Raw genomic sequence first — 27150 nt, 5'->3', positions numbered from 1 at the left:
AGTTGGTAGCACATGAGACTCTTAATCTAAGGATCGTGGGTTTGAGCCCCACGTTGGGCAAAAGATTCCTGCATTGCAAGGAGTTGGACTACATGACCCTCGTGGTCCCCTTCCAACTCTGCCATTCTGTGAGTCTGTGTGCAAATAGCACACACGTTTAAGGTTCTGGTTTTGACCTTTAAAGCCCTATGCAGCCTAGGACCCACGTACATACGGGATCGCCTCTCCTGGTATGCCCCGCGGAGGACCTTAAGGTCCACAAATAACACTTCAGAGGTCCCAGGTCGCAAGGTGGTTAGATTGGTCTCAACTAGGGCCAGGGCCTTTTCAGTACTGGCCCCGACTTGGTGGAACGCTCCGTCACAAGAGACTAGGGCCCTGCGGGACTTGACACCTTTCTGCAGGGCCTGCAAGACAGAGCTGTTCCACCTGGCCTTTGGCTTGGACTCAGTCTGAACCTTATGTTTCCCTCCCCTTATGAACTTGATTTATTGGCTACTTTTAAAATGAGGCTGCATTTTAAGTTGCATTTTAACTGGAGAACTAGGGGTGCCATTGGTACATATGGCTCTGACCACAGCACCCTGAGAACTTCTGAATGCCATCACTGTTTTCAAACTCATCTGCTGCTTTGAAAGCTTACAGCCTACTTCTGGTTTCCCTTCAGACTGGATCAGGCTACTGAGCTTCGATCTTCTCTATTAATTGGTTTCGCTTCTCGCAGGAGCGGCTGTGCAAACACTGGACTGGTGCCTGGGTGCCATGGTGGGCTGGAAGAGGGGAAAGGGAAAATAAACTGAGCTTGAATCCTGGCAAGGCAAGAGGCTCTGTGGGTTTGTGGTTCTTGTATCGGATAAGCTGGGTCAATTGCCTACCATGGAGCAGGTACATAGTCTGGAGGTTCTCCTGCATTCAGGTTTGTCATTGGACTTCCAGATGGCCTCACGGTTTGGGAGCATCTTTAACCAGCTTTGGCTGATAAAACAGCTGTGATCATTCCTGGAACAGCTTGACCAGTTTAGCTCAGGCAATAACCTCTGTTTTAGCAGTTAAGACTACCGCCGTTCTTTTTGTTCCTTCAACCAGGCCTTTGGATAATTAATATTCTACAACCTTTTAAATATGTTTGTGCTATTGTTTTGTTCTTTTTGTTTTAACTATTTATTTGTGTTTTTATCTTGCGAGACGCCCTGAGATCTTTTGATGAAGGGCGGTTTATAAATCTAATAAATAATAATCATAATAAATAAATTCTTATTTTTGTTCACTGCTTTGAGTAACAACACCTTTGTGTAAAGGAAAAGCAGGATTTATATATTAATCCTGTACTCAAGTATTGGTACAATACGTAGGCAATAACTGTGTAAGATAATTTACTTATTTTCCTGTAGATATAGGTAAATGAACATGTGCTATCTATGCAAGTATTATTTATATACGCGCTCCCACGTGCAAAATGCCCTTTTGTTCTGCTTAGGATATGTACAAACTGATATGGAAGCTGCCAAAGCACACTGCTTAATGAGTAAGGACCCATATCTGATCCCAGGAATAATAATATTTCAGCTTTGGCAGCTAATCTGTGAGCAGCTCTGGAGACCCTGTAAAAACGTCTTGGTGAATTATGACCTGGCAAAAATGCTAGTGTACACAGTTCTGAAAAACTGGTGGTGGTGGGAAATAGGAAACACACCCACCCACAAAACGGAGCTTGAAGAAATGCTTTGAATCCAGTTGTCTTTTAAAAAATCTGTAGGAAATTAAAAGCCAATAAGCAAAGCACTTGTGCGGAAATGACTTCAGTTTAGGGTCAGCAGAAACTCAGCCGCAGACTTTATATCCCAGCCTGATCTTCAAAGTGTGATAATAGATGCATGCTGCTATTCGTCAAGGCAACAGAGAGAATGATAAAGGACGAATAAATAACAAAATATCTACATCTTTGCATTCCTAGCGGCATCTGCAAAGGAATATATTTTACCACGAAGCACAATGTTGAGTCTTTGGTCAAGATACAAAAATCTCATTTGTGCCACAATCCTATGCATTTTCGCTTGTAAGTAAACCCTACAGTTCAAATGCATTCATTCAATCATGAGAGTTGGAAAATGGCTTAGGAAGGGAAGGAAGGATTCCAACAAGGACCCTGAAGGACAGGCCTGGGGCTGTGGGTGCCGTGAGGGCTGTAGCACCACCAGTGTCGACCTTCGTTGAGGAAGAAGAAACAGAGGGGGAAGGACTGACTGAATTGTGAGAACCTGGGTTGGAAGGAGGGGATCTCCACTTTCCACCCCAACTTCAACCTTGGGGGAAGTGGGAGCAGGGATGCCAACCTTCTTCCACAGCACAGAGCCTCAGTGGAGGCTGGGGAGAGTCTGATCAGCCATCAGGGGTGAGTGAACAGCAACTGAACTAGAGCCAGAGCAGCCTAGAACCAGATGCCACCTTCACAGACCCACCTGCTGCAATGGATCACACCCTTGCAATCTCGTTTTTCCTGCAAGGCAAGTACTGTGAGTGACCACGCTACACCTAATCTTTTAAAGCTTGGTAGGGGAGACAGGGAAACTTGTTGAGACATCTCCATTGCTTCTGTCCATTTCTGAACTTCTTGCCTTGCTCTCGGACTCCCAACTCGCCACTCCTGAACACTGCATCTCCTGCCAAGTCTGGGCAGTTGCTTGCCTGAGTAAAGATCTCATTCTTAATTACAAGCATGACTGTCTCTCTGTGTTGGATGAAAGCAAGGGGGTGGGTTGCTCAGCCCTGATACAGACTCATGTCTGCATATGAGCAGAACATATGTGGCAATTCTCATATGTGACTGATTTGGGATGAAGCTTCATCAACTCAGAAAAAATCATTTCATCTGAAAACTTTTGTGTGTGCACGCACCGTTGCCATTTAAGAATATTCATCTAGTTAAGGAAATGACATATTTCCAGGCTGAAAATAGGAGAGGCAAAAACTGAAGTGATTTATAAATGTCACCGCTGATTTAATTTTATTTCTCAAGGAAATGAAATCCTTATCCAACATGACAAAACAGATCACATCAAGGTGAAGTTCTTAAAATGCATGGTGACTTACAGAGTGGATCTTTAATATTTTACGTAGCTCTTAGAGCTAAAAAGGCTGCTGTGTCTCAGAATCTACTGGAGCAGTAAGGGCTGAGATTTACCCACTTTTCAAAGCACCCATATCAGAAACTCACAGCTAGTTTTATTATACTGTTCCACCTACCTACACATAGATTCTTTATAGGCTACATGAAGGTAGCTGTTGAAAACACTGGCTCCTTTTGCACTATGCAAGAAAAAGGCTATGACATGAATTATCGTGTTTTACTCAATATGAATGTTAAGGGATAGTTGGATAATAATTAGACCTTTATGGTCCTTTTGAATTTATGAGAGAATATTGTGGCTCTTCAAGGTACTTCATGTTTAATACTCACATTCTACAGATCACAGAGTCTACACTTATAGAAAAAGCCACAAGTTTATGCTAATATCCAAACGAAGAATTTTACAGATGCACTGAAGGAAAGGAGAAAAAAGTATATAGATTTCCAAAGCAAGAAAGAATAAAAGAGTGAAAAATGAACAAAGCTGATTCAACTATTTCTGGTCCATTTGTAAATGCGAAAGATCTCTGAAGCATGAAAATCCGTTAGCAGTTGGTGAACCTAAGCCTAAAATAGTATATTGTTCCAGGAGGAACCAATTTTCTTGAAGCCTGAGTTGACAGAGTACTTTGGGGATCTGGCTGGAAGTGGCTTTGGACACTGATGATAATACAGGAAGAGTGGGATCTCCTTCCTAAATCTAAGCCTTATGAGGAACGGTTGAAGGAGCTGGACATGTTTAGCCTGGAAAAGAGGAGACTGAGAGGAGATATGATAGCCATCTTCAAAATACCTCACAAGGAAGATGGAGCCAGCTTGTCTTCTCCTGCTTAGGAGGGTAGGACTCGAACCAATGGCTTCAAGTTACAAGAAAGGAGATTCTGACTAAAATCAGGAAGAACTTTCTGACAGTAAGAGCTATTCAACAGTGGAATCTCCCTCAGGAGATTGTGGACTCCCTTCCTTGGAGGTTTAAAGCAGAAATTGGATGGCTATCTGTCATGGATGCCTGAGCTGAGGTTCCTGCATTGCAGTTCTATGATTCTAACACACACATCTTCTCCTGGAAAAGATGTGCAAGTCCCTGCTCCAGACAGGTACCTTATTTTTCGCCCTATAGGACGCACTTTCCCCCCTCCAAAAATGAAGGGGAAATCTGGGTACGTCCTATGGGGCGAATGCAGGCTTTCGCTGAAGCTTGGAGAGCGAGAGGGGTTGGTACGCACCGACCCCTCTCGCTCTCCAGGCTTCAGCAAGCTATCAGCAAGCCTGGGGAGACCGCGAGAGTTCCCGCAGGGCTCCCTAGGCTGCGGATAGCAGCCTGCTGCCCGGAGTGCGGGGCGCACTGAAGCAGAGCGCCCCGCGCTTTGGGCAGATATCCGCAGCCTAGGGAGCCCCTGGGGAGGGATATTTTTTTTTTTCTTTATTCCCCCCTAAAAAAACCTAGGTGCGTCCTATGGGCCGGTGAGTCCTATAGGGCAAAAAATACGGTATATATGAAGACGGAAATTTATCTATTTGTGCAATTTCATTTATGCTATAATTTGCAGGTATCACAAACACTTTCAAATTGATCAGGATGTCCCCTTTCCACTTGTTTACAGGACTAGCACTATGGTCTTAATGCATGTAACACATGTATTCAACTCAAAGCTTCCTAGGTGAATTCTGTAGTTTGCATTTAAAGGAGCTACTTCTTTTTATTTATTTTTAAAAGCCCTTATCCAAAGCACTGCAAGTGGTTTCAATATGTGATGGCATTTAGAACTCAAACCGTACGCCTGCCTCTCCCAGGCGGAATTCTGCCTTGAATTATCAACACAGACAAAGGAAAGCAGAGAACACAGAAGTCACTGGTTCAGAAGTTCGTCTAAGGTTATAACTGTGACTGACCTCGATTCCACCATTCAGACTCAACAACGAAGAGAGAAGTGCGGGCTGTCGTTCATTTGTTCTGGTGACTTCACAACAGTAAACACTTTCTACCTCTCTCATCTTTCACATGATTAATTAAGGCCAGCAGAGAGTACGGCACATAGCGCAGGACTCCTGCAGCCTACCAGTCTCTGGGCACAAGAAGACTGCGATGTTATGACTGCCACTCACACAAAGACCTGACAATCATGAGTACTGTGGTCAGTGCTTGGATCTATTCTCCGCAACCAGGGTGGGGAAGTGCCCAGAATGTTTGCCTAACACAGCCTAAATAGCTGTAGCTTCTGCCGCACTGCTGTACGTTCCAATCACATTCACCTAATTGTGGCCCAGAGCTCGTGTATGTTTTGTACACATATTTTTTCCAATTCGCCCAACAATCTAAACAGCTCTGTCAGAAATATTTCCTCAGAAGTGGCTTCTGGTCTCAGTAACTCCCACACTAACAAACACATGCTCAATAAAAAGGTATCACTCTAATCCAGTTTTTCCCTCTCAGACATGGAGGCCGGCAAGAGATATGTCGTCTATAAAGCCGCTACTTATCTTATTTATTACTGTATTTTTCGCTCTATAGGACGCACTTTTTCCCCTTCAAAAATGAAGGGGAAATGTGTGTGCGTCCTATGGAGCGAAGACGCCATGGCCCCGCGACCCTCTCCCAGCTGGAGAGGTGACGCATGGCTATGGCAGCAGCGTCTCTGCTGCGCCTTTCCGCTGCTCCCTGACCTGCTCTTTGGGGCTGGTGGTGGGCTTCAGAATGCAGCAGTCTAATTGTCCCAGAACAATAGGATTCAGAATGCAGCAGTCTGATTGGTCCTAGAACAATGCAGCAGTATGATTGGTCTGCAGGAGCCACCCAATCCAGCTCCAGATGGAAGTGAATCCACAACCTGATTGGCCTACAGGAGAATTCCGGAATTAGCCAATCACATGCAGCCCATTGTGTAAATAATGTATATAAAGCAGATACTTTGAGGGGACTTTCATTCCTCCTCACCACTATGAGCTGAATAAAGAGCATGGAATCCACTCTCGAGTATATTTCAGGCGCCATTACCTTCTGTCTTTGCTGAATGTTGCTCATGGTGTCCGGCTGAAATTCCAGCTTGTCAGAGCGGCAGAGCTTCCAGTATAAAATGATGATGATCAGCAACACCACAGCTACTGGGACTGCAACACCAACAATAATCCAGAGGTTGTTCTGCGACTCTGGAGGTGACTCTTTGACTCTGTCTACAGCTGCAAAAGTAAGGGGGGAAAGTGTTAGAATACCCTAGTGGTGTGTGATCATAAGATCTCATAACTTCTAATGTATGTTGATTTTTTAAAAAAGTAATGGAGACATGGATGTTCTTCCCACATAATCCTCATGTGGTCACTAAATGTTTGGTGGGGAGAGAAAAGACTTTACATACTCAAGAAAATGACATTTTTTTTGCATGCAATTATACCTGCCAACCTAGCAGTTCGAAAGCACCTCAAAGTGCAAGTAGATAAATAGGAGGGAAGGTAAACGGCGTTTCTGCGCGCTGCTCTGGTTCGCCAGAAGCGGCTTAGTCATGCTGGCCACATGACCCGGAAGCTGTACGCTGGCTCCCTCGGCCAATAAAGCAAGATGAGCGCCGCAACCCCAGGGTCGGCCACATGACCCGGAAGCTGTACGCCGGCTCCCTCGGCCAATAAAGCAAGATGATCGCCGCAACCCCAGGGTCGGCCACGACTGGACCTAATGGTCAGGGGTCCCTTTACCCTTTATACTTGAGTGAGACAGAGCATGTCTTTGCTGCTGTGTTTTGCTTTTGGGTGGGCATGCTATTGCCATGTGACAGCTACATTAAAATACTGGCTTTCTCACTTATTTCATCTGGGAAACATATCACATTTTTGCCATGTAAAATGAAAAAAGCAAAAAGCTTCAGAATGAACCAAGCAGACCTCTTTCATTTCTTGAATTGAGAGAGAGAAACACATGCAACAAGACTAACCCCTAGACAACTTCAAAATGACCCAGGAAGTTCCTTCTCTTGATAATGCAGAGGGGGCTTCCTGGCTTATTTTGAAGCTATTTTTCTGTCTCCCCATTCATGTCTAAATTTCTCTCTAGCAGTCATCAACCATAACACTCACTTTACTTACTAGCTAAAATCACTGAAAGGCAAGCTCATATCTCACAAATGTGTGCTTGCACATTTTGCTTCGTAACTTTCATTTTAAAGGAGCTAGACATTTTAAAAAATGATAGAAAGCTTAGATTCTGCTCCCCACCTACTGGCTCTGGATCTGGGACAGATGTACACTCTGTATCACTCACTCAGTAGTCTTAGAAGCAATTGAATTGAAAATCAGGTATGATCTTGATTACAGATCTTATGCATTTACATGTATGGAGCTCACGTTCACCTTGAGCAAATCACATGGAGATCGAGAAACAGGGAGAGCTGATGCACAGAGATTGAAGCTATCCAGTGTGACACCAGCCAATGTGTGAATATTACTTGAGAAAAGGCTACAGTGATAGGTTTCTAGGCCCGCCATTCCTAGCACTGAATCCTGAACCTCTGAACTGTTGCAAGACATCTGACAAATGTCGCTTCTCTACTCACAGTAATGGGGCAAAAGAAAACAACAGGCACACAGCTATTAACGGGACAGAGATGGCTGAGTGCTACATTGAAAAAGACAAGGAGGGAAGGGAAACACCAGCAGCAGAGGAGAGAGAAGAGTTTTAGCAATGTGATTGGATGGCCAAATGGACAGATGTTGTTCAATGTGGTGTGTGTATATGACTGGAGAGGTCCATGCCTTTAGGGCGTTGAGAATTTTCACAGGCATCAGTGGCCGCTGCTGGAGGATTTCAATGCAGCTAGTCTAGAAAAACTGTCTTCTGGGCTGCATGTTGACATGCTTTCTTGATTTTTTAAGCTCTTATCATCTTTAAGAATTTACTGAAAGGGATATTTATTTGAATAGCAAATAATATGATTACAAAAATACAATAAAATTAAATTAAGCTTCTTCTGTAAGTCAATGCAACCGCTACCTCTTCTAGAACTCTGAATAAGGTATCAAAATATATTAATAAACAGCTTAATAACAAGCTTAAAGGCTTAGTCGTCTTCCCTATAGCTACTCTTACAAATGTAGGATGCGGAGCAAGACAAATCCTTCACAGTTTTATATAATAAAATTGTTGTATTTAGACATATTTAAACTATAATCTGTTTTCATTCAAACAAAAAAAGAATATTCTACTGCCTGTGAAGGGAAATAAAGCCACTTGTAAATATCCACAAATCCTTATAATTTGTGCAGGCATTACTTGTCAGAGAAACAAATATAATACTGCCTCTCTAATATCCCAGCTCCTCTGGAAGGAGTGATGGGAGCCAATAATCTGAGGCTGAATTCTAAGGCTGTGGTTCCTATATCTGGGAATAAGGCCTGTAACTCAATGGCTAGAAGTGCTTTTTACCAACTGTGGCTGCTTTGAAAGCTATGGCCATTTTTGGACCGGGAAAGCCTTGCCACAGTAGTTTGTTCGTTGGGTTACTTGAAGAATGGATTGCTGCGATGTGCTCTTATGTGGGGCTTCCCTCGCAGGGCTTCAACTTCAGCTAAAGCTCACTAATGATAACGGGCCTCTCACTATTTCTTAGCTTAATCTACAGGGTTGCTGTGATAAGACGAGAGAGGGAAAACCACGTATTCGACCATGGAGGTCCCTGGAGGAAGGGCAGAATACAACTGCAATCAGTAAATAAAATAAAAAATAAACCTTCTCCCAATGCTGCTTGCCCTGCAGGAAAAGGCACAGTTCCCAATGGAACTTTCTTGAAAGAAAAGGAGGACACATAAGGAAAAAAAAAAATAAGCAAACCAAAAAAGGGAAATGCATTTTCTGTGTAGATGGTTACATAACCAAACCCACACATAATTAAGCCTTGTGAGCCTTAGGGGTACTGAATCCTCCAATGTAGTTTACATATCCCTGCTGTTTAAAGCTATTTTTAATGTGAGGACAGCTCAGCTTCACACTGTTGTATACGCTCTCCTCTCCTCTTTCTGATATTAACTGGAATCACTAATTAATCATGACGCACAGCTGATATACGTAAGCTAGATTGACTGATATGTAGAAAAGCTTCAGCCCTATGAATAATGTTTGAAAATCAAGGGAAATAAGTTGTAATATATGTTTCCCCAACTAATTTTGCCTGAAGTCACGTCTGTTATAATTTCTTCAAGGGGCATTCATATCTTATTCCTGTGCCCCCAAAAAAGCCTCTTTTTTGTTGTGATGGCAGATTTTACATACAACCAATGAGATACTCTGCTTTATGTTACCTTAATTCCAGCCTCCATAAAAGGTAAAGGACCACTGACAGTTAAATCCAGTCTCAGATGACTCTGGGGTTGTGGTGCTCATCTCGCTTTACAGGCCGAGGGAGCCGGCGTTTGTCCACAGACAGTTTTTCCGGGTCATGTGGCCAGCATGACTTAACCCGCTTCTGGCGCAACAGGACACCAAAACCAGAGCAGAGCACAGAAACGCCGGAGTGGTACCTATTTATCTACTTGCACATTCTGGCGTGCTTTTGAACTGCTAGGTTGGCAGGAGCTAGGATGGAGCAATGGGAGCTCACTCCATCACGTTGATTCGAACTGCCGACCTTCTGATCAGCAAGCCCAAGAGGCTCAGTGGTTTAGACCACAGCGCCACCCGCATCCTTTCCAGTCTCCATAAGCAAACCCAAATAAAGTAGCATAACAGGCGAATGAAGACAACCGTTCAGATACCACACTTAGTTTAGTGGGGCAAGAACGGACCACGGAGAGTCTCAGGCTCCCCCCCACCCCTGGCATGGTGACAAGGGGTGACAAATGGTTGCATGTGTCGACCCCAGCTTCTTTGAAAAATGCTGAACGTATCACTTATCACTGTGTTTCTTAGGAAGACTCACGCTGGGCCACTGGGCCTTGAACGCGGTATCCTAGAATGATGGCAGCCCTCTGAATATCGACTCTGTTAATCAGGTCAGATGTCTTCACAGCACCAAGCCTTTCTCCATCTTGGTCCTCCACAAAATACACCAGCATAACTGGGCTGTCGGCTTCCTCTATGCGTGACACGTTCACAATCTGAAATGGCACATCAACACACACATCAACATGCACAGAGAGCCAGTGTGGTGTAGTGGTTAAGAGCGGTATACTCATAATCTGGGGACCCAGTTCGCTTCCCCGCTCCTCCACATGCAGCTGCTGGGTGACCTTGGGCTAGTCACATTTCTCTGAAGTCTCTCAGCCCCACTCACAGAGTGTTCGTTGTGGGGGAGGAAGGGAAAGGAGAATGTTAGCCGCTTTGAGACTCCTTCGGGTAGTGATAAAGCAGGATATCAAATCCAAACTCTTCTTCTTCCAAACATCACATGACTGACATTACTACACAGAGTACTGATATAAGAGTAAGAAAGTATCGGTACCTGATCTGCTTATCCTCCCCAACTCACTGCTTTTGTATTTTGGTACAGTCATACCTCATGTTGCGTTAGATTCATGTTGCATCTTTTTGGCTTGTGAACGTGTCAAACCCCGAAGTGTATACTTCCGAGTTTTGCCGCATGTGTGTGTGCAGAAGTGTTCTGTGCGCTTCGCACATGCACAGAAGTGCTCTATCACGCTCTGCGTTTGCACAGAAGCGCCGCTCTAGTTGTGGAATTTTCGGGGTGCGAATGGCACCCCGGAACGGATCGTGTCTGCAATTGTATTTCCAATTGCAAAGACAAATTCTAAACTGTAAATTGCCTTGAGTGTTATAGTTCATCTTGCCAGCCAGACCATATTGTCTGCCTCTGGCCATTTCAATCTTTGTTTGCCTTTTCTGGAAGCTGCCTACCAGTTTCTTTGGATCACAACATTTGCCTCTGATGCCAACGGGCCTTGAAAATGCCCTGTATTTATCATAAAATGGCATATATAACTTAAATTATGTATCAAGATTTACTCATTTTACAGCTCTATACCTGGCTGCGTTATAAGACACAACTTTGATGCAGAGTTACGGTCATGATTAATCCACAGCCTGTGTGTGCAACGACATCAACTTTCAATATATTTCTTAAGAGATGCCCATATAAAATTGCAGATAAGACTTTCCATTCATTCTGCTTTTGTAAAATTAAGTCTAAAAAAGACATTAAGATACTGGGCATTTAAATGGGTGGGTTTTAAGCGGCAAAATTTGGGTGCCACTATTTGTACTTTTGTGCTGGGAAAACCCTCCCCACTAAGTAAAAATCACAACTGGATATAATATTAACAAATGCATTATGGTATAAGTTTTAGTGGACAGGTTATGAATGAGATATAACAATTACTGCAAAAGCATTGAAGATTCCAAAGGCTTATAGAATGACAAATTTATTGTGCCATAAACTTGCATGGGCCAGAGACCATTTCACTGGACACATGATGTAATCTCATGAATTAGAGGGGGGGCGGGAGGGAGGGAGGAAACTGAGCAAAGTGTTATCAATGGTTCAAAGCTGTATGAACTTGTGTGGCATTACATAGCACAAGGTCAGTTCTATGTTAATTTCAGTAGAAAATTATTTTTGATATGCCTTTTCAACAAAGCTAGCTATTCTGCTATCAAGATCTAAACACAAGAAGAATGCATGTTGTCTATGAAATTATTTTCAGTTAGCAATGTTATTTACAGCACTGGTAACATTTCTTCTCGAAATGTCAAATTTACAATGGGATCACTGACAAACCTTTAGTTATAGCAGTGCTTCTGGGCTTTGCTGTAAATATCAGCTCCACAAACTTTGTGTAACAGGCTCTAACCATAAAAAGCAATAGGATTCTAAATTCTAGAAATTATGCTTCTTCGGAAATACATTTGGGGTAGCTATTTATTATCTGATTTCCTCTCCACCGTGCCAAACTCTCTTCCCCATACCAACTGAAGCTCAAACCCTAAAATGTAATTGAGGATGAAGGAAAGTACATTTGTACATTTAAGTGAAGATAGCTAGGGTACTATTATATATAGTTTGTGACAGCTCTGTCGTTTCTGGTTATCATCACTGCACATTTAGGTCTATGAATATTGCCATGAAAAATATATTTGAGTGCTTCAGACAGGTATATAGATATAAAAGATTCTCTTGTCATTTTACTAGTAGTAGTACATTCCCTCCAGGTTGCTAGCATAGGGTATAGAACAGATTCACCCTCCAATTTATTAATTTTCATATCTATACCCCACTACATGACCAAAACAGGCTAAACTAATTGTTGTTATATCTGAACAGAGCCAAACTGGTAAGTTTAAACTATGTTTTATTGAAACAAGCCAAGATAAAATGATGTTTAATTTAATTTAAAGTACAAGCAGTCCCTGGTTTAAGTGCAATGACAAACTGTGGTTTGTTTCAACCTAGAAACAGATGCTTCCAGTTTCTTCCTCACAGTTGTTCTGGAGGCAGTGTGTGTGAGCACTCAAGCACAAGGCATGAACAGGCTTAGAATCACAGAATTATAGAGTTGGGAGGGACCCCGAGGGTCATCTAGTCCAAACCCCTGTAATGCAGGAATCTCAACATACAGTCCCCCCTCCAATTCGAAACCATTCCAGATCCTGCTTAGCTTTGCAAATGAGCTAGCAGTTTTATGGTCCGCTTACCTCGTGTTCTGTAACACTAAACTATGGTTTAGCATCACATCCAAACCAGAACACATTACTCAATTAACATATAGGACATAACACAGCAGCAGAATGATAAATCTCAAAACTGGGATTAGAACAGAAGCCATTTATTTCTTGCCACTTTTCCATAAAATGCTCAGGGTGACTCACACAAAATTCTAATATAACTTCAGCACTTCAGGGAACATATCACCAAATCTCAAAACAAAACTGTGAACAGCAAACCAATAAAGACACCAAGAAATTAATAATGGTTAAAAGTCAGAATAGATTTAAAACTCACCAGTCTCATCAGCGTGGAAACACCTTTCAAAAGCAATAATTCAAGAATTCCAGCCTCTTATAAAAACGGGTTAGGCATATGAAGAATGATTTGGGGCACAAAGCTGCAGTCTATAAAGAGTCCACTACTGGTCATCCTAATGGACATGCATTCGCAGATAGAAATTTTAATTGCCTATCTCTGCTGCTCTTCCTCCAAACAACTTTCCCCTGTTTGAAATGTGGTTTGTATTAAGATATTGCTCCTGTGTAGAGGAGCATGTGACAAAAGCTTTAAGAGAGTTAACTGCACCTGTACACAAACTTATCCCTACCTCTCCCATCTCTCTCCCTCCACTACCCACTGTCTGTTTTGGATTGTAAATTCCTTAGGAAAAGGTCTACTGATGTCGATTTAACACTGTAAGGCACTGTGCACACCGATGCCACTGCTGTGTAAGGAAAAAATTAAATATCCTGGAGCAAAAATAATTAAAATACAGACGGCGACCATTTTGCACACGTCCTATTGATGTATGGCCTCTCCCACATGTGCGCCACTTTCAACCCCAGAAGGGGGAGGAGGAGGAACAGGGGGAGGAATGGGATTATGTGCAACCACTGACACACGCGTGACCTGGAATGTAACCCCCGTGCAAACGGGGAGTTGCGCATACCAGCTAGAAAATGTGGCTGAAGGTAACAGGCCCAGAGTGTAGGCAGCACGCCTAGCAAGTTAGTGGAGGTTGGGTGGGATAATCTTATTTATTTGATTTTAACAGAGGTCCTAATAACCTGAAGCTGAGACCTATGAACTTTTTCCAGCCCTGAGCAGAATAACTCTGTGCCTCTGTTTCATCATCCATTGAATAAAAGGTCACCAATTTGCTAGTCCTACTTATATCTAAGGATGCTGGAGAATGTCAACCAAAATGGAAAGGGGAGCAGAAACTGCCAATGTTTGCTTATCTGCCCAATGTCAGGAATGGAAATCAATCCAATGAATATAAGCAGCATTTGCAGTTATTGCAGCTTTCCATCCGCAAACAATATGAAATTGATTAGGTTTCCGCTGGCCCACTATCTGCTTTGTGTTTCCTTTGAAATGACTGGAAGGGAGTAACACAATGACAACATCATTCACACAATTTCTGTAACTAGCTATGCAAGTTACTTGATTTCACCGCAGCAGGCAATTGAGATAATGTAGCTATTGGCAGAAGATGAAATGCAACAGAACAGAAACAGGGCTCCATGTGACAAACAGAGGGCAGAACAGAAAGCGATGCCTTCTTACATTCCCCACTACCGTATTTTTCGCACGATTGGACGCACTGGACCATAGGACGCGCCTAGTTTTTTGGGAGGGAAATAAAGGGAAAAAAATTTCCCTTTATTTCCCCCCCAAAAGCAGGTCAGGGAAACCGAACCAGGTCGAGGAACAGCGGGATAGTGGCGCTGCGCCTCCCTGCTGTCCCCCGAGCTTGTGGGGCTGGCTGATGTCTGCCTAGCGCGCGGGGCGCTCTGCTTCAGGGCGCCCCACCCGCCGGGCGGCAGGCTGCTATCCGCAGCTTGGGGAGCCTTGCGGGGAACTGCTGCAGGGCTCCCCACGCTGCGGATGTATGCCTGGCGTGAGGGGCGCTCTGCTTCAGGGCGCCCCACCCGCCGGGCGGCAGGCTGCTATCCGCAGCTTGGGGAGCCTTGCGGGGAACTCCTGCAAGGCTCTCCACGCAGCGGATGTGTTCCCGAAGCGCCAGGCGCTCTGCTTTCAGGGCGCCCGACGCTCCGGGAAGCAGGCTGCTATCCGCAGCGTGGGGAGCCCTGTGAGGAACTGCTGCAGGGCTCTGCACGCTGCAGATGTCTGCCCGGCGCGAGGGGCGCTCTGCTTCAGGGCGCCCCTCGTGCTGGGCGGCAGGCTGCTATCCGCAGCGTGGGGAGCCTTGCGGGGAACTCCTGCAAGGCTCTCCACGCAGCGGATGTGTTCCTGAAGTGCCGGGCGCTCTGCTTTCAGGGCGCCCGACGCTCCGGGAAGCAGGCTGCTATCCGCAGCTTGGGGAGCCTTGCGGGGAACTGCTGCAGGGCTCCCCAAGCTGCGGATGTATGCCTGGCGCGAGGGGCGCTCTGCTTCAGGGCGCCCCACCCGCCGGGCGGCAGGCTGCTATCCGCAGCGTGGGGAGCCTTGCGGGGAGCTCCTGCAAGGGTCCCCACGCTGCGGGTGTGTTCCCGAAGCGCCGGGAGCTCTGCTTTCAGGGCGCCCGACGCTCCGGGAAGCAGGCTGCTATCCGCAGCCTAGACACGGCTAGCGAAGCGCTAATCCCGAAGCTTGGGGCGTGCGGAGCTCAGCGCGCCCCAAGCTTCTGGGCACCAGCAAGGTCTCCGCTAGCCGTCGCGGGGCTCTCCCAGGGCTAGCGGAGACCTTGCCGGCACCCAGAAGCTTGGGGCGCGCTGAGCTCCGCACGCCCCAAGCTTCGGGATTAGCGCAGTGGTCCGCTAGCCCTGGGAGAGCCGGGCGACGTCGCGGGGCTCTCCCAGGGCTAGCGGAGAGCTTGCCGGCACCCAGAAGCTTGGGGCGCGCTGAGCTCCGCACGCCCCAAGCTTCTGGATTAGCGCAGTGGTCCGCTAGCCCTGGGAGAGCCGGGCGACGTCGCGGGGCTCTCCCAGGGCTAGCGGAGACCTTGCCGGCACCCAGAAGCTTGGGGCGCGCTGAGCTCCGCACGCCCCAAGCTTCGGGATTAATGCAGCGCTCCGCTAGCGGTGGGAGAGCTGGGTCTCCCACTCCTAGCGGATAGCTTCCTGAAGCCTGGAGAGCGAGAGGGGTCGGTGCGCACCGACCCCTCTCGCTCTCCAGGCTTCAGCGAAAGCCTGCATTCGCTCCATAGGACGCACACACATTTTCCCTTGCTTTTTAGGAGGGAAAAAGTGCGTCCTATGGTGCGAAAAATACGGTAATATATGAGGTGAAATAACTTGCAGCCAAATTACACAGAATATAGCAAAAAGGGAGGAGGAGGGGAAAGTTTAAACTTCTGAAGAATCTGGCATCTCTCTGAAGTATTCTGTTAAGTTACATACCGATTCGTGACCATCTGTTTCACCATTCAAGGAAACATTAACAGGGCAATGTTTTCTAGCTTCAGCTTGCCATGTGTTAGGAAGAAAACAACCCCTGATATTTTCTATGTTTGGAGAATGAGGAGGAGTTGGAGACTGATGGAGCACAGGAGAGGAAGGAGATGAAAAGTGGCAAAAATGTCATCTATTTGAAGCAAGAGTGAAAGAAAGGGAGTAAGCAAAACCCCCACTCAGTACAATTAATTAAAATTCTGCTTATGCAAGCCAAAGTGAGGAACGAAACTCCGCATTAAGCCTCAACAAATTAAAAGATAGAAGCGCCAATAAAATGTAATTCCGAGGGTTGTGGTGTTCAGATCAACAACTCCTGTATGATTTATGCTTTCTCCCCCATGTTAGGTTTCCATTTCAATTAACTTTAATACCTGCACAACGTTGTTCCCAGCAAAAGTTGCCCTTTTCCATATCCGCCCTCTGCCCAAGGCCTCACTTAACAACTGGGCTAACTTCCGCTCCATCTCAGCCTGGAAAACGTCCTCTTGAATTTTCTGGTTGACGACACCAAGGACAACTACATTGAAACAAACGTTCAGGGAGAAAATAAATATACAGGAATAATGGCAGTGAACATCAAGTTTCACATCATAGGCAATTTCTAGTTAACGGAGCACCGTGGTGAAGCAAGGATCTGATATCCTTGGGGTGTTGGGAAGCCTTAGATGATACGTCATTGCTAACTGATGTTCTGTGATGTGTATCATTTACATATAAGTCTGGAATCTGGTTATCCAAAGTTCTTCTTTTTTAGTCACACTTGATCTTTTTTTCTTACACCAAAAGAAGAACCTAGTCCTTGGCATCTACCCTCTGTCTTTGTGTTCCTTCGAAAATAACCTGGCCTCTGACACAGCAACCAAAGAAACAGTTACAGGCAAACTAAATATACAAAGAGAAGAATGGCAATTCCTATTCTTGTATCTAGGAAACTAGGGTCTCCTCAGAAGACTAGTAGAGGGAGAAGACCCCACCCCCACCCCACAGCAGATCTCTGCTCTGTCAGTGTCTCTAAGAAGCCCAACCCTTTCTGCCTTAGACTGGAGTTCTCCACATCAATGGCTGCAGTTCTTTGCTGGTTCTCAGATGCCCTTCCTGGTCACCCCCAGGGCCACAGGAACCACCTGCACTGACTCTGCTCACCCCGGTTAAGTTCCCCATGGGGCCTTTGGGGGGCCCCTTTTGAGGGCGCTTTGTGAGGTTGGGGGTTAATCTGCTCCTTGCCATGCAAAACCGCAGCCACCATTTTTAAAATTTAAAGGAACTTTAATGATGGGTTCTTTATCTTATCTGGCTAAGACCTTCCAACAGTTTGACTTCACCCCCAGATGGCATGTGCCTCCGTTGTCTCCCAAGACAGACAGATGCCAAACAGAGGTTATCAGTTGAAGCTATTTAGTCTTACAGTCGTACTTACCTGTTCTTACCCAGGAAGATTTCATCAAGTGAGTTGTGTTCAACTGAGGGTAATAAACAGCTGGAGGGGAAGAGGGGGGGGGAAACAAGGGGAATGGGTGAAGAAACATGTATTAAAAAGACCCAGAAATCTAACAGACTGGAATCAAGGGGCTATTTTATAATTCATACTGAGACAGTCAAATAAATTGGCCAAGGTCCTGGGGAAAGTCAATTGGCCAAGATAATAATCACTGCCAGCTCTACATTCTGACCATTAAACTAAATTAATTAAATTCCCACAGAGCTATTATATGCTTGCATAATGGGAGGAGGGGAAGGAAGCTAAAGCACAAAATTAGAAAGCTTGTTATTTTATTTGCAAAGTAGTGAAGCCTCCTGCTTGAATATACACAGTGGCAACCCTAGAGCACCACCTTCGGGAATAAGGTATCTCAAGGCAATAGAAAAGCAGCAGCAACAACAACAAATCTTATGTTTTTCTTTGCATAAAACGAGAACTGCTTCTGCTTCTAACCGTAAATTTCTACAGTGGAATAATTTATTCTTTATTCCTTTCCTTCCGAAATGAAACCTCACTGTTCTATTCCCCAGAGCAGGGCCCCAGCACACTTTAAGACTGTGGAGTCTCAGTGAATTTACAGGCAAACTAGACCCGATTGTGGAAGCCCCACGGCTGCTTTTTCTCTTGCTGTTTTTTAAAAGAGTTTAATAGCACCCAGAAGGCCGAATCCCCGAGCACTTCCAAGCGGCAGTTTACTGTGGGCTCAGGGCTACTCATTTCCAGACTATTTTTTGCTTAACATCCACACAAAGTTCGAAGTCAAACAAAATACCAGCTCACACTTTTAATTAGTTCAACCCTGATTTCCCCTTACTGAGAGAAAATCCGGTAAGAAAAAAATAACCTTTTATACATCTGCACTCACAACTGGCACTGGAAGCTCCTTAGTGCGTTGTTGTTTTTTAGTAGATGTGACATGTGTGGTGACTTTTCAAGGAGTGCCCTTCCTGCTTCCATTTACTTCTCACATGAGCAGATTTGCACAAGTCATGTGCATTGCTTAGTGCGCTGAGTGGAGGTCGGAGTGGGGGTGTACATGTGTGCCAGGCTTTCTGCAAATTAAGACAATTCCTCTCTCCAAGCCTCCTTCAAGTGACCTTCAGCTTCAGCTTAAAACACCTCAAAATCTTGTTGGTAATACAGCAAAGGAAAGGAGCCTCTTATTGCTGTTTTTTCCCCAATCCTCCTCAAGAGACTCCTCCAGCAGGAAGCCCCTTGTCACCTCTTTTCTCCCCCAATATTTCTGATGCTTAATTTACTAGAAAGATCAGCACACGCACACACACACTCAGAGCACTAAGCAGCCCCAGTTTAACTATTACAGATCTTGCGCAATTCTGCCATATCAGAATTTTGCAATCAGAATTTTCATCAGTTTAATCCTGTAAGCTAAGGGGAAGGGACTGATTGGAAGATAATGCCTCCTTATTGGACATGGTCCTTATGGGAACCATGACGCTGGAGAGGAAGGGACTGTAATTTTTTAAAGAAAAAAACATTTTAATGTTGAAGACATTAAAAAGATGGGATGATGATGATAATAATACTAATCATAATCATAATACTAATCATAATCATAATAAACATGTTAAAGAAATAAGCAATAAGGGTCAACAGGAAAACAAGATTTTGCTGTTTTACGTGAATACTCACGTTCTGCAATCTGTTGCACAGGGAAGCCCATGTAGAAACTGAACTCCACCACAGAGAGGTTCCTTAGCAGCTCACTGACTTCGGACCCGTTCAAGAATCTGTTTTTCTCTTGGATGGCAAACACAATTTGCACAGGGCCCTGCCGAAACACTGCTCTAGATTTACCCAGGGTTATATTCAGTATCTGAAAAGACCGGGTAAGAGCAAAGCAAAAAAACATTAGCCCTGCTCCTCTTTCTTTGATTCACCATTCTAAAAATACAATAGTCACAAAGGACGTAAGTTAAACAAAAGTTAATGGAATTTTCTGTCTGGCTGAGACAGGGTTACTCTGACACATCATACCTATAGCTGCTTGATATACTTCTGGATTCTAGCATAGTGATTGTTCCAAAAGCGGTATTCAGAATTTTCTTTTCTTACTGTATAGGCAAATTTATAAAGTATCTACTTTGTCTAAATATTCTGTATGCTAGTTTAGTGCAATGGCTAAAGACCTGATGTGTGAAATCAGAAAGGCACCAACTCAAGTCTCAGTTCTGTCATGAATGGCCTTAGAACAACCATTCATCTGCTGGGAATAACTGCAATAATAAGAACCAACATCACTGTCGTCATCTTACCTGAACACTGAAGTTGGAAATACCCTGGTGATGTTTTCTCACCTCCCCAAATGCAATTGTCAGCCCTTTTTCAATGTGCTGGCTGAAGTTACAGAACCTAACGTCAACACTTTGAGGCACAAACTGAAGCACTAGGAGTAGAAAACAAATATTTGTGTTACTAGATGTAAGGTTAGCTCGAGAATTACAGGATACTCCAATGCCCCCCCCAATCCCAAACAGTCACAGACACAAATCCTGTTCCTACCCACAAAACAACTCATGCCAAGTTCAATGAACCTGCCTGATTCCCATCAATACCATATATTTTCTTTATTATTTATTATGCTATACAGTACCTGAATGATGGAATACTTTGGCGCTATGTTTGTACACTTTCCTTTCCTTTTGCCATTGTTTATCCTTCTGCTCTTATTTATCAACACTAAAACCTGTCTTTACACCATTCAAGCACTCAAAGTACTTCTCCACACAGGGCATATTTAAACTATAGAATTTGCTACCACAAGGGGAACGGGTGGCCACCAACTCGGATGGCTTTAAAAGAGGATTAGAGAAATTCATGGAGGATAAGGCAATCAGTGGCTACAAGCTATGATGGCAATGTACTGTGTTCAGTGCTGGAGGAGGCAGCATGCTGCCTGGGAATCACAAACGGGGAGAGGGCTGCTCACAGATCAGGTCCTGATTTCAGGATTCCCATCTGGTTCACCACTCCGAGAACACTGTGAAAAGCCAAAGGCAGACAGGCAGGTGGAACTTGATGAGGCTAATGGGATCTTTGCTGTGCTGGGGAAGGGCAAGAGAGGGCATTTGGAGAAATGAGTGAGGATTATGGGATGGAAGGAGGGAGGAGAGGAATGGGCATGGAAATGGGGGTAAGGATGAGCTTTCGTGTGCATGCACACTTCTTCAGATATGAGCACACGAAAGCTCATACCAAGAACTAACTTAGTTGGTCTTTAAGGTGCTACTGGAAGGATTTTTTTTGTTTTGACACTAAACCATATAACTTGGGGAAAGAGCCCATGTTTGTCCCACAACAGATCTCGAATCAATAATGCCAAGTGATTCTTTTCTTGTGCGCAGCGCAAAAACACAAGGGTGATACAGCTCAGCTTACCAGTCTGCACATGAAACTTGCGGTCTGGAACAGGGAAAGAAGGTTGTAGCGATGAGATGAGAGGTACCTGCCCGCGTAGAAGGCTGCTGTCCACAAGAGCATTGATGACAGCAATTGCCGTGTAAACAAAAGGACCTGAGGTCACCAGAAACGAGAATTTGGGAGAAAATCTATAAACCTGTTAAAAAGAAAGAGGGGGAAATGAGAATTCCAAAAATCCCAGAAGGAGCATTATTTATTGCACTACAAAACAGAAAGATTGTATAGGTCTGGGTGTGCTGTTCAGCAATGACGAGGTTACACAGGAGGGGTACAGGGCTGAATCAAAACCAAGTCAGTTGCACTTAAATCCTGCTGCAATAAATGGGACTGAAGTCAGAACTAATTTTCATATTGATTTCAACAGAACCTGAGTGCAAACGGTCCAGTGCCGAGGGCCTTCTGGCGGTTCCCTCACTGCGAGAAGCAAAGTTACAGGGAACCAGGCAGAGGGCCTTCTCGGTAGTGGCACCCACCCTATGGAACACCCTCCCACCAGATGTCAAAGAGAACAACAACTATCAGACTTTTAGAAGACATCTGGAGGCAGCCCTGTTTAGGGAAGCTTTTAATGTTTAATGGATTAATGTATTTTAATGTTTTGTTGGAAGCTACCGAGAGTAGCTGGGGAAGCCCAGCCAGATGGGCGGGGTATAAATAAATTATTATTATTATTATTATTATTATTATTATTATTATTATTGACATCTCTCTTTGTGCAAACTCAATCCAAGCTTAGTCATAGTCATAATTAAGATCTTTGTAGGGCTAAAAGGTGTGAACCCCCTTTCGCTGCCAGAAGACGTTAAAATGAAAGCATTATCACTTTACATCATCATCGTCATCATCTCTCATATTGTTGAGCCATGAATGTTAAATTACAACCACACACCTCAGTTTTCTGAAGTGTACTTTGCCACGGTGCTGCATTTAAGAGAACTACCCTCTGCACAACACATCATAAAAATGAAACATCTGTGAGCAGTAAATGCAAGATGTAAGGAAAGCAAAACCTGGAACGCACATTATTTACCTGTGGTTTCCCTGTTCATAAACCTGTTTATGTGCAGAGCCTTACAGTAAAGTCAAATCTGTTAGCAGGGAGCAAGTTTCACACTAGGGAATGCATTTCCAAGATCTCTGACAACAATTCATTAGTGTAGGTTATTAAGCTGCACAGCAGTCAATTTCAAGATAGCAACCTTGGCAGTATTCCATCACAAGCCATGGGTCTTTTTTCTTGAGGGAGGTGAGAACACCCCAGACATTAACGTTGCAGTTCGGAAATAAAGCTGCCCTCCCAAGATGGTGAGCCAGCAATGGCGTCATCCAATCGCAACAGAAACAGGAATAAGTGCACAGAAATAGGTCCTCTCTTTTTAGCATTATAAGGGATTGCCAGGAGATGAACCCAAGTTTGGAAGGTTCTGTGGGTCATTCTCCAAAGAAGAACAATTTTAAACCACAGTTTGCATTGTAAATGAATGGGAAATTGCTCATACTTTAAAAAGCAGCATATTCATAATATTGTGACCCAGTGAGACAAATGGATTGAAGGCCTTGTCCTGGGACTTCCTGGACTGGCAAATGAGGACGGTGCTTGCCAATTATTATATCAATGCATCACAGCCACAGCATTACACTGGCACTGCAGAAAAATGCAACAGCACTATCGCTGAGGAACAAGATACCAGTTAAGTGGACGATATATCCAGTTACACCCATATCTCTCAAGTATTCCTGTGATGCTGTATAATGAAACAAATTATCTGAATAATTAAACAAATTATTAATAGCAGCCACGCAGCACACTGTGTGTTTGATATTGCTTACCTCCAGTTCAAGAAGCCTCCTAAATTCAGCTCTCAGGATTTCTTTGATGGATTCGCTGATGTTTTCTACTATAGGTTTCCGAGCTAGAACTAGAAATTTGAATCAATGAATATATATATTATTTGTTTAAACCATGCACATACAGATCTAAAAAAAGAGCTTGCAGAGAACTACAGGGAGCTGGAATTTCCAACCTTATCCATATTTCATTTTCAGTCAGAAACGCTAATAGGTATTTTGAAACATAGCAGCCCATCAATCCTGCATAAATAAGAAGCATAAATAAGCATAAATAAGACCTGTGTTGGTTTTTTTTTAAAAAAAAGTTTCACCTCGTAGAGCTTCAATTCCCATTGTTCCCTGGAAAGAGGAATTGATTTTTAAACCACTCTGGGAATTGCAGCTCTGTGAGGGGATTAGGCAGTCTCCTAACAACTCTCAGCACCCTGAACAAAGTTTCCAAGATTCTTGGAGGCAGTGGTTAAGGATGATGGGAGTTACAGTGGTACCTCGGGTTACAGACGCTTTGGGTTACAAACTCCGCTAACCAGGAAGTGGTTGTTCCAGGTTAAGAACTTTGCCCCAGAAATCGCACGTCAGCGGTGCAGTGGTAAATGGAGGCACCATTAGCGAAAACGCGCCTCAGGTTAAGAACCGTTTCAGGTTAAGAACGGACCTCTGGAACGAATTAAGTTCTTAACCCAAGGTACCACTGTATAATCCAGCAACATCTGGAAGGCTACTACACTCTACCTATTTGCACCACTCCTGGCCTGAGACAGAAAACATTAGTATTCTGTAAAGAATTGAACTGAAAGGCAGCGTATGAAATATTTTAAATGAATAATATTAGTACTGCTGTGCAAAATAAACAGTATATGACAACCTGGAAGGACACCAGTAGTTCACGTTCCTTGAGCAAAATGGCATGAATTTGTGGATTTTAAGGAACAACTTTTAATAACACAAGAACAACAACAGATCTGGGTGGGAAGTCTTACCGGCTTTCACTATGTATTTATCAGGGACCGTGATGTCACAAACGTAGGGCTGTCTGGTTGCTGGAATGGTAGCTGGAATGGTTGCCACTGTAACTTCTGGAGTCGTGACCAGTGCAGAAGTGGTAGGTGCTGTAGATGATCTTGGTGTACTGCTGGTAGTTGTCAAAAGGCCTATTGTGCTGCTAAAGGTGGTGGCAGTAGAGATTGTCATGCTGGTAAACTCAGTTACACTAGTAGTTCTGGTTGGAGGTCCAGATTCAAGAGAGGTCATCACAGATGGAGGCGTCACTGTAGGTGCAGATGAAGACACCATGGCCACTGATTCAGTAGCAGAAGCGGTACTGCTCGCACCCGTAGCCAACGGTGGCATATAAGGGGTAGTTCTAAAAAACATTGTGGTCTCAGTTGCCTCAGTAAATGAGGAAACCGAGGCAAGGTTAGCAGTAGCACCAGCATCCTCAACAGTAGTTGTGGTAATAATAGATAAAAGGGATGAGGATGTCAAGATGGGGGTTGCCTGCAGTGAGGTGAACCACGAGGTCACATGTGTTTCATCCTCCAATATATTGCTGGTGAAAACAGGCTCTGGGACAGAGGTGGGAAGCACCAGTGTAGGGACGGTTGCATCAATAGCTATGGGTGATGACTCAAACTGAGAGGTAGCTTGTGTGGAAGGTGAGGTAAAATAAAATTCAGATTCCATCACTAAGATTGATGTTGGTTCCAGTAACCTAGAGCTCGTATAGAGACTTGATGATGGCACAGTTGTAGAACTATGTGTGACTGAAACGGAAGATGAGTTCAAATTAAAAAATGAAGTTTGCCATGAAGAAGTCTGGGGTGCCTCTATGCTTGTGATGTCAACAGCTGGGAGCTCAGCTGAACCCCAGCTAGAAGAACTGTTGAGAAACACAGATGACGGAAGGAATGTCGGCGAAACATGAGGTAAAGATGTTGTCAAATCACTTGGCATTATCAAGAATGATGTGGCTCTAGCAGATGACAAATGTGAGAAGCCATTTGGCTCAGAGGGAAAAGGTGTTGATGGAAGGCTGGATGGAATGTCTGATCTATTTACAACAGGCTCTTCTGTGGGAAAATCCACGAGTGTTTTGCTAAGGAAAACGGTAGATTCTGATGGCATTAATTCGGATATTTCCAGACTTGAGTTCCTGATTGTCATGGATGGTGTGTTCACATTTTCGGTGAAGGCAGATTCAAGGGGAACCGTGGCAAGGAGAGAGGATAGTTCTACAGCACTAGACATAACCATTTCAGTTACAGAATAGGGAAAGCTGACAGGAACACTCTCCAGTGATGTTATTTCAGAAGACCGGCCATAGGAAGGGAAAACTGATGTAAATATTATGTTTTTAAGGCTAACGTCCACAGCATTTGACATGGAGATTTCTGTAAACCTTGAAGAGAATGATACAACAGGTCTTGAGGGGAAAGTAGTATCGAAGACTTCGGGAGGAGGCTCTTGCAGGTCATAAAAGTCACTAACTACGGATGTAAGTGGCGCAACACCGTTTACCTCAGAGGCCGTGAATGACGGTGTCTCAACATAATCACCTGAGCCCACATCATTTTCTGAAGGTGCCACTGAAAAGACTGGCTCTGAGAGAACTGAGGTGAAGTCACAGTAAGAACATGAAGCATATGGTCTAGTGGAAGGCACTGGGCTTGCGATGTCACTGAAGAACTCAGCTTGAGTTTGTTTCTCTGAACCGTCAGGCAAAACTGATGCTATACTTCTGGATAATTGAAAGGAAAGCTCGTGTGTAAACAATTCCTCATTAAAAGAACTACTGGAGGCAGTCAAAAGTGTAGCTGGGGAAGCAGGGGGAGAAACGAAAGGAAGCAGAGCTGAAAACGTATCAGTCCCTGTGTTAGTTAACAAAACAGGAATTTCATTCAAAACGTTCAGGACAGACGAGCTTCTTAGAGTCCCTGTAACACTACTGCTATTAATACTATAGCGAGCTTCTGTGTGTGTGTCAGTACTTGTCAAAATGTCTGGCATAATTTGGGCAACCTCACTGAGCTGTCTCAGGAATAAGGATGACCCTTTCGCAGTAGTATCCGAAAGCAAAGATGCTGAGGATTGCGCAGAAAACAACAAACTCTCTCCAACCGTTGCATCCACTGCCTCAGATGCAACAGAACTTAAGTAAGTAGAGGACATCAGCAAGTCTCTGCTCGGAGTCAGAGTTACATCTGCCATGTCAAAAGGCCTTGAAGAGGGCAGAGGAACGTGGGGGACAGAGGCAGCCCTTTGCAATGTTGTTTGCAGTGTTTCCAGGTAGTCCAGCGAGGAGATGGCAGGTAATGAAGGCGCTAACAGCAAAGTTTGCAAGGATTCTTTTGTTGCTTTCACTGGGAAGGAACCTGAATGATAGTCCTCTGTAAAAGATTTCAATGAAGGGGTCTGTTGTGCATTTGGAAAGGAGCTGATCAATCTATCATTACTTAAGACGGCTTCGTTGCTTGTTACCGAAGTATCCAACAGTGGTACATTTTGTCCAGCTGAGACTCTGCTTGTTCCTTCTTGGTCCGATGAGGTCACCTCAGGAGAGGTAACAGGTGACAACAACCCCTCAGGAAACACACTATTTGCCTTGGGATCCGTTGTGCTTTTTGTTAAGGCTTCGTGAGTCATACTGCCCATGGTGCTTTGACTCGGCAAAAGAGAAGAAATATTCTGCTGTTCCAAATATATGTCATCTATTAAAAAAAATTGAAAGGCAAAGGTAAGTTGTTCATGTTAAGCAAAATTACTATTACTGTAATACACTGAAATGTCAAAATGCAAAAATCAGTGCAGAGGACATTCCCAGAGACAACATTTTTTTTACTAAGAAAGGGTGGAGTGTTTGACCGTAATACACTTACCCGTGGGTTGTGTTTTAAAATGCTTTAAAACTTTTTATTTCTGTAAACTGTATTGTGAATGCTTTCCCTTTTTAGCCTTACCCATATATTTTACTGAAGACTCAGCCTAGCAGCAAGTAGATCAGATTGCCATAAGATTTTATATCTCCTTAGTAGACTTTGCCACAGTCCAGATGTGAACACTAGTCAACAATCATTTATTCAAAGGCCAAAGTATTCCAAGTGCTGGAGGACATGAATGCAAGAACACTTCACATTTATGAAAAGGCAACTCATAAAGCTAGGAAAACAGAAAGCAACTGCGTAGTACATACTCAACTGTTGTAAAGAACTGCAC

General features: G+C 44.2%; 1 protein-coding gene across 5 annotated transcripts in view; it reads right to left on the bottom strand.

Moving 5' to 3' along the window:
- Positions 1 to 27150, bottom strand: part of KIAA1549 — a 104213-nt gene that overhangs the window by 24485 nt on the left and 52578 nt on the right. For all 5 annotated transcript variants that reach the window (XM_081928154.1, XM_081928150.1, XM_081928151.1 and 2 more), the window contains exons 2-10: positions 23919 to 26645; positions 22918 to 23006; positions 21046 to 21223; positions 19923 to 20053; positions 19300 to 19483; positions 17584 to 17643; positions 16538 to 16683; positions 10027 to 10204; positions 6123 to 6304 (exon numbers count right to left, since the gene is read on the bottom strand). In XM_081928154.1, the coding sequence (XP_081784280.1) occupies positions 6123 to 6304; positions 10027 to 10204; positions 16538 to 16683; positions 17584 to 17643; positions 19300 to 19483; positions 19923 to 20053; positions 21046 to 21223; positions 22918 to 23006; positions 23919 to 26645 (3875 nt within the window). The remainder of the gene's footprint in view (positions 1 to 6122; positions 6305 to 10026; positions 10205 to 16537; positions 16684 to 17583; positions 17644 to 19299; positions 19484 to 19922; positions 20054 to 21045; positions 21224 to 22917; positions 23007 to 23918; positions 26646 to 27150) is intronic.

Source organism: Podarcis melisellensis (assembly GCF_964234715.1).
Source record: "Podarcis melisellensis genome assembly, chromosome: 10".
NCBI lineage: Eukaryota > Metazoa > Chordata > Lepidosauria > Squamata > Lacertidae > Podarcis > Podarcis melisellensis.
This window is presented reverse-complemented; position numbering and strand designations above follow the sequence as displayed.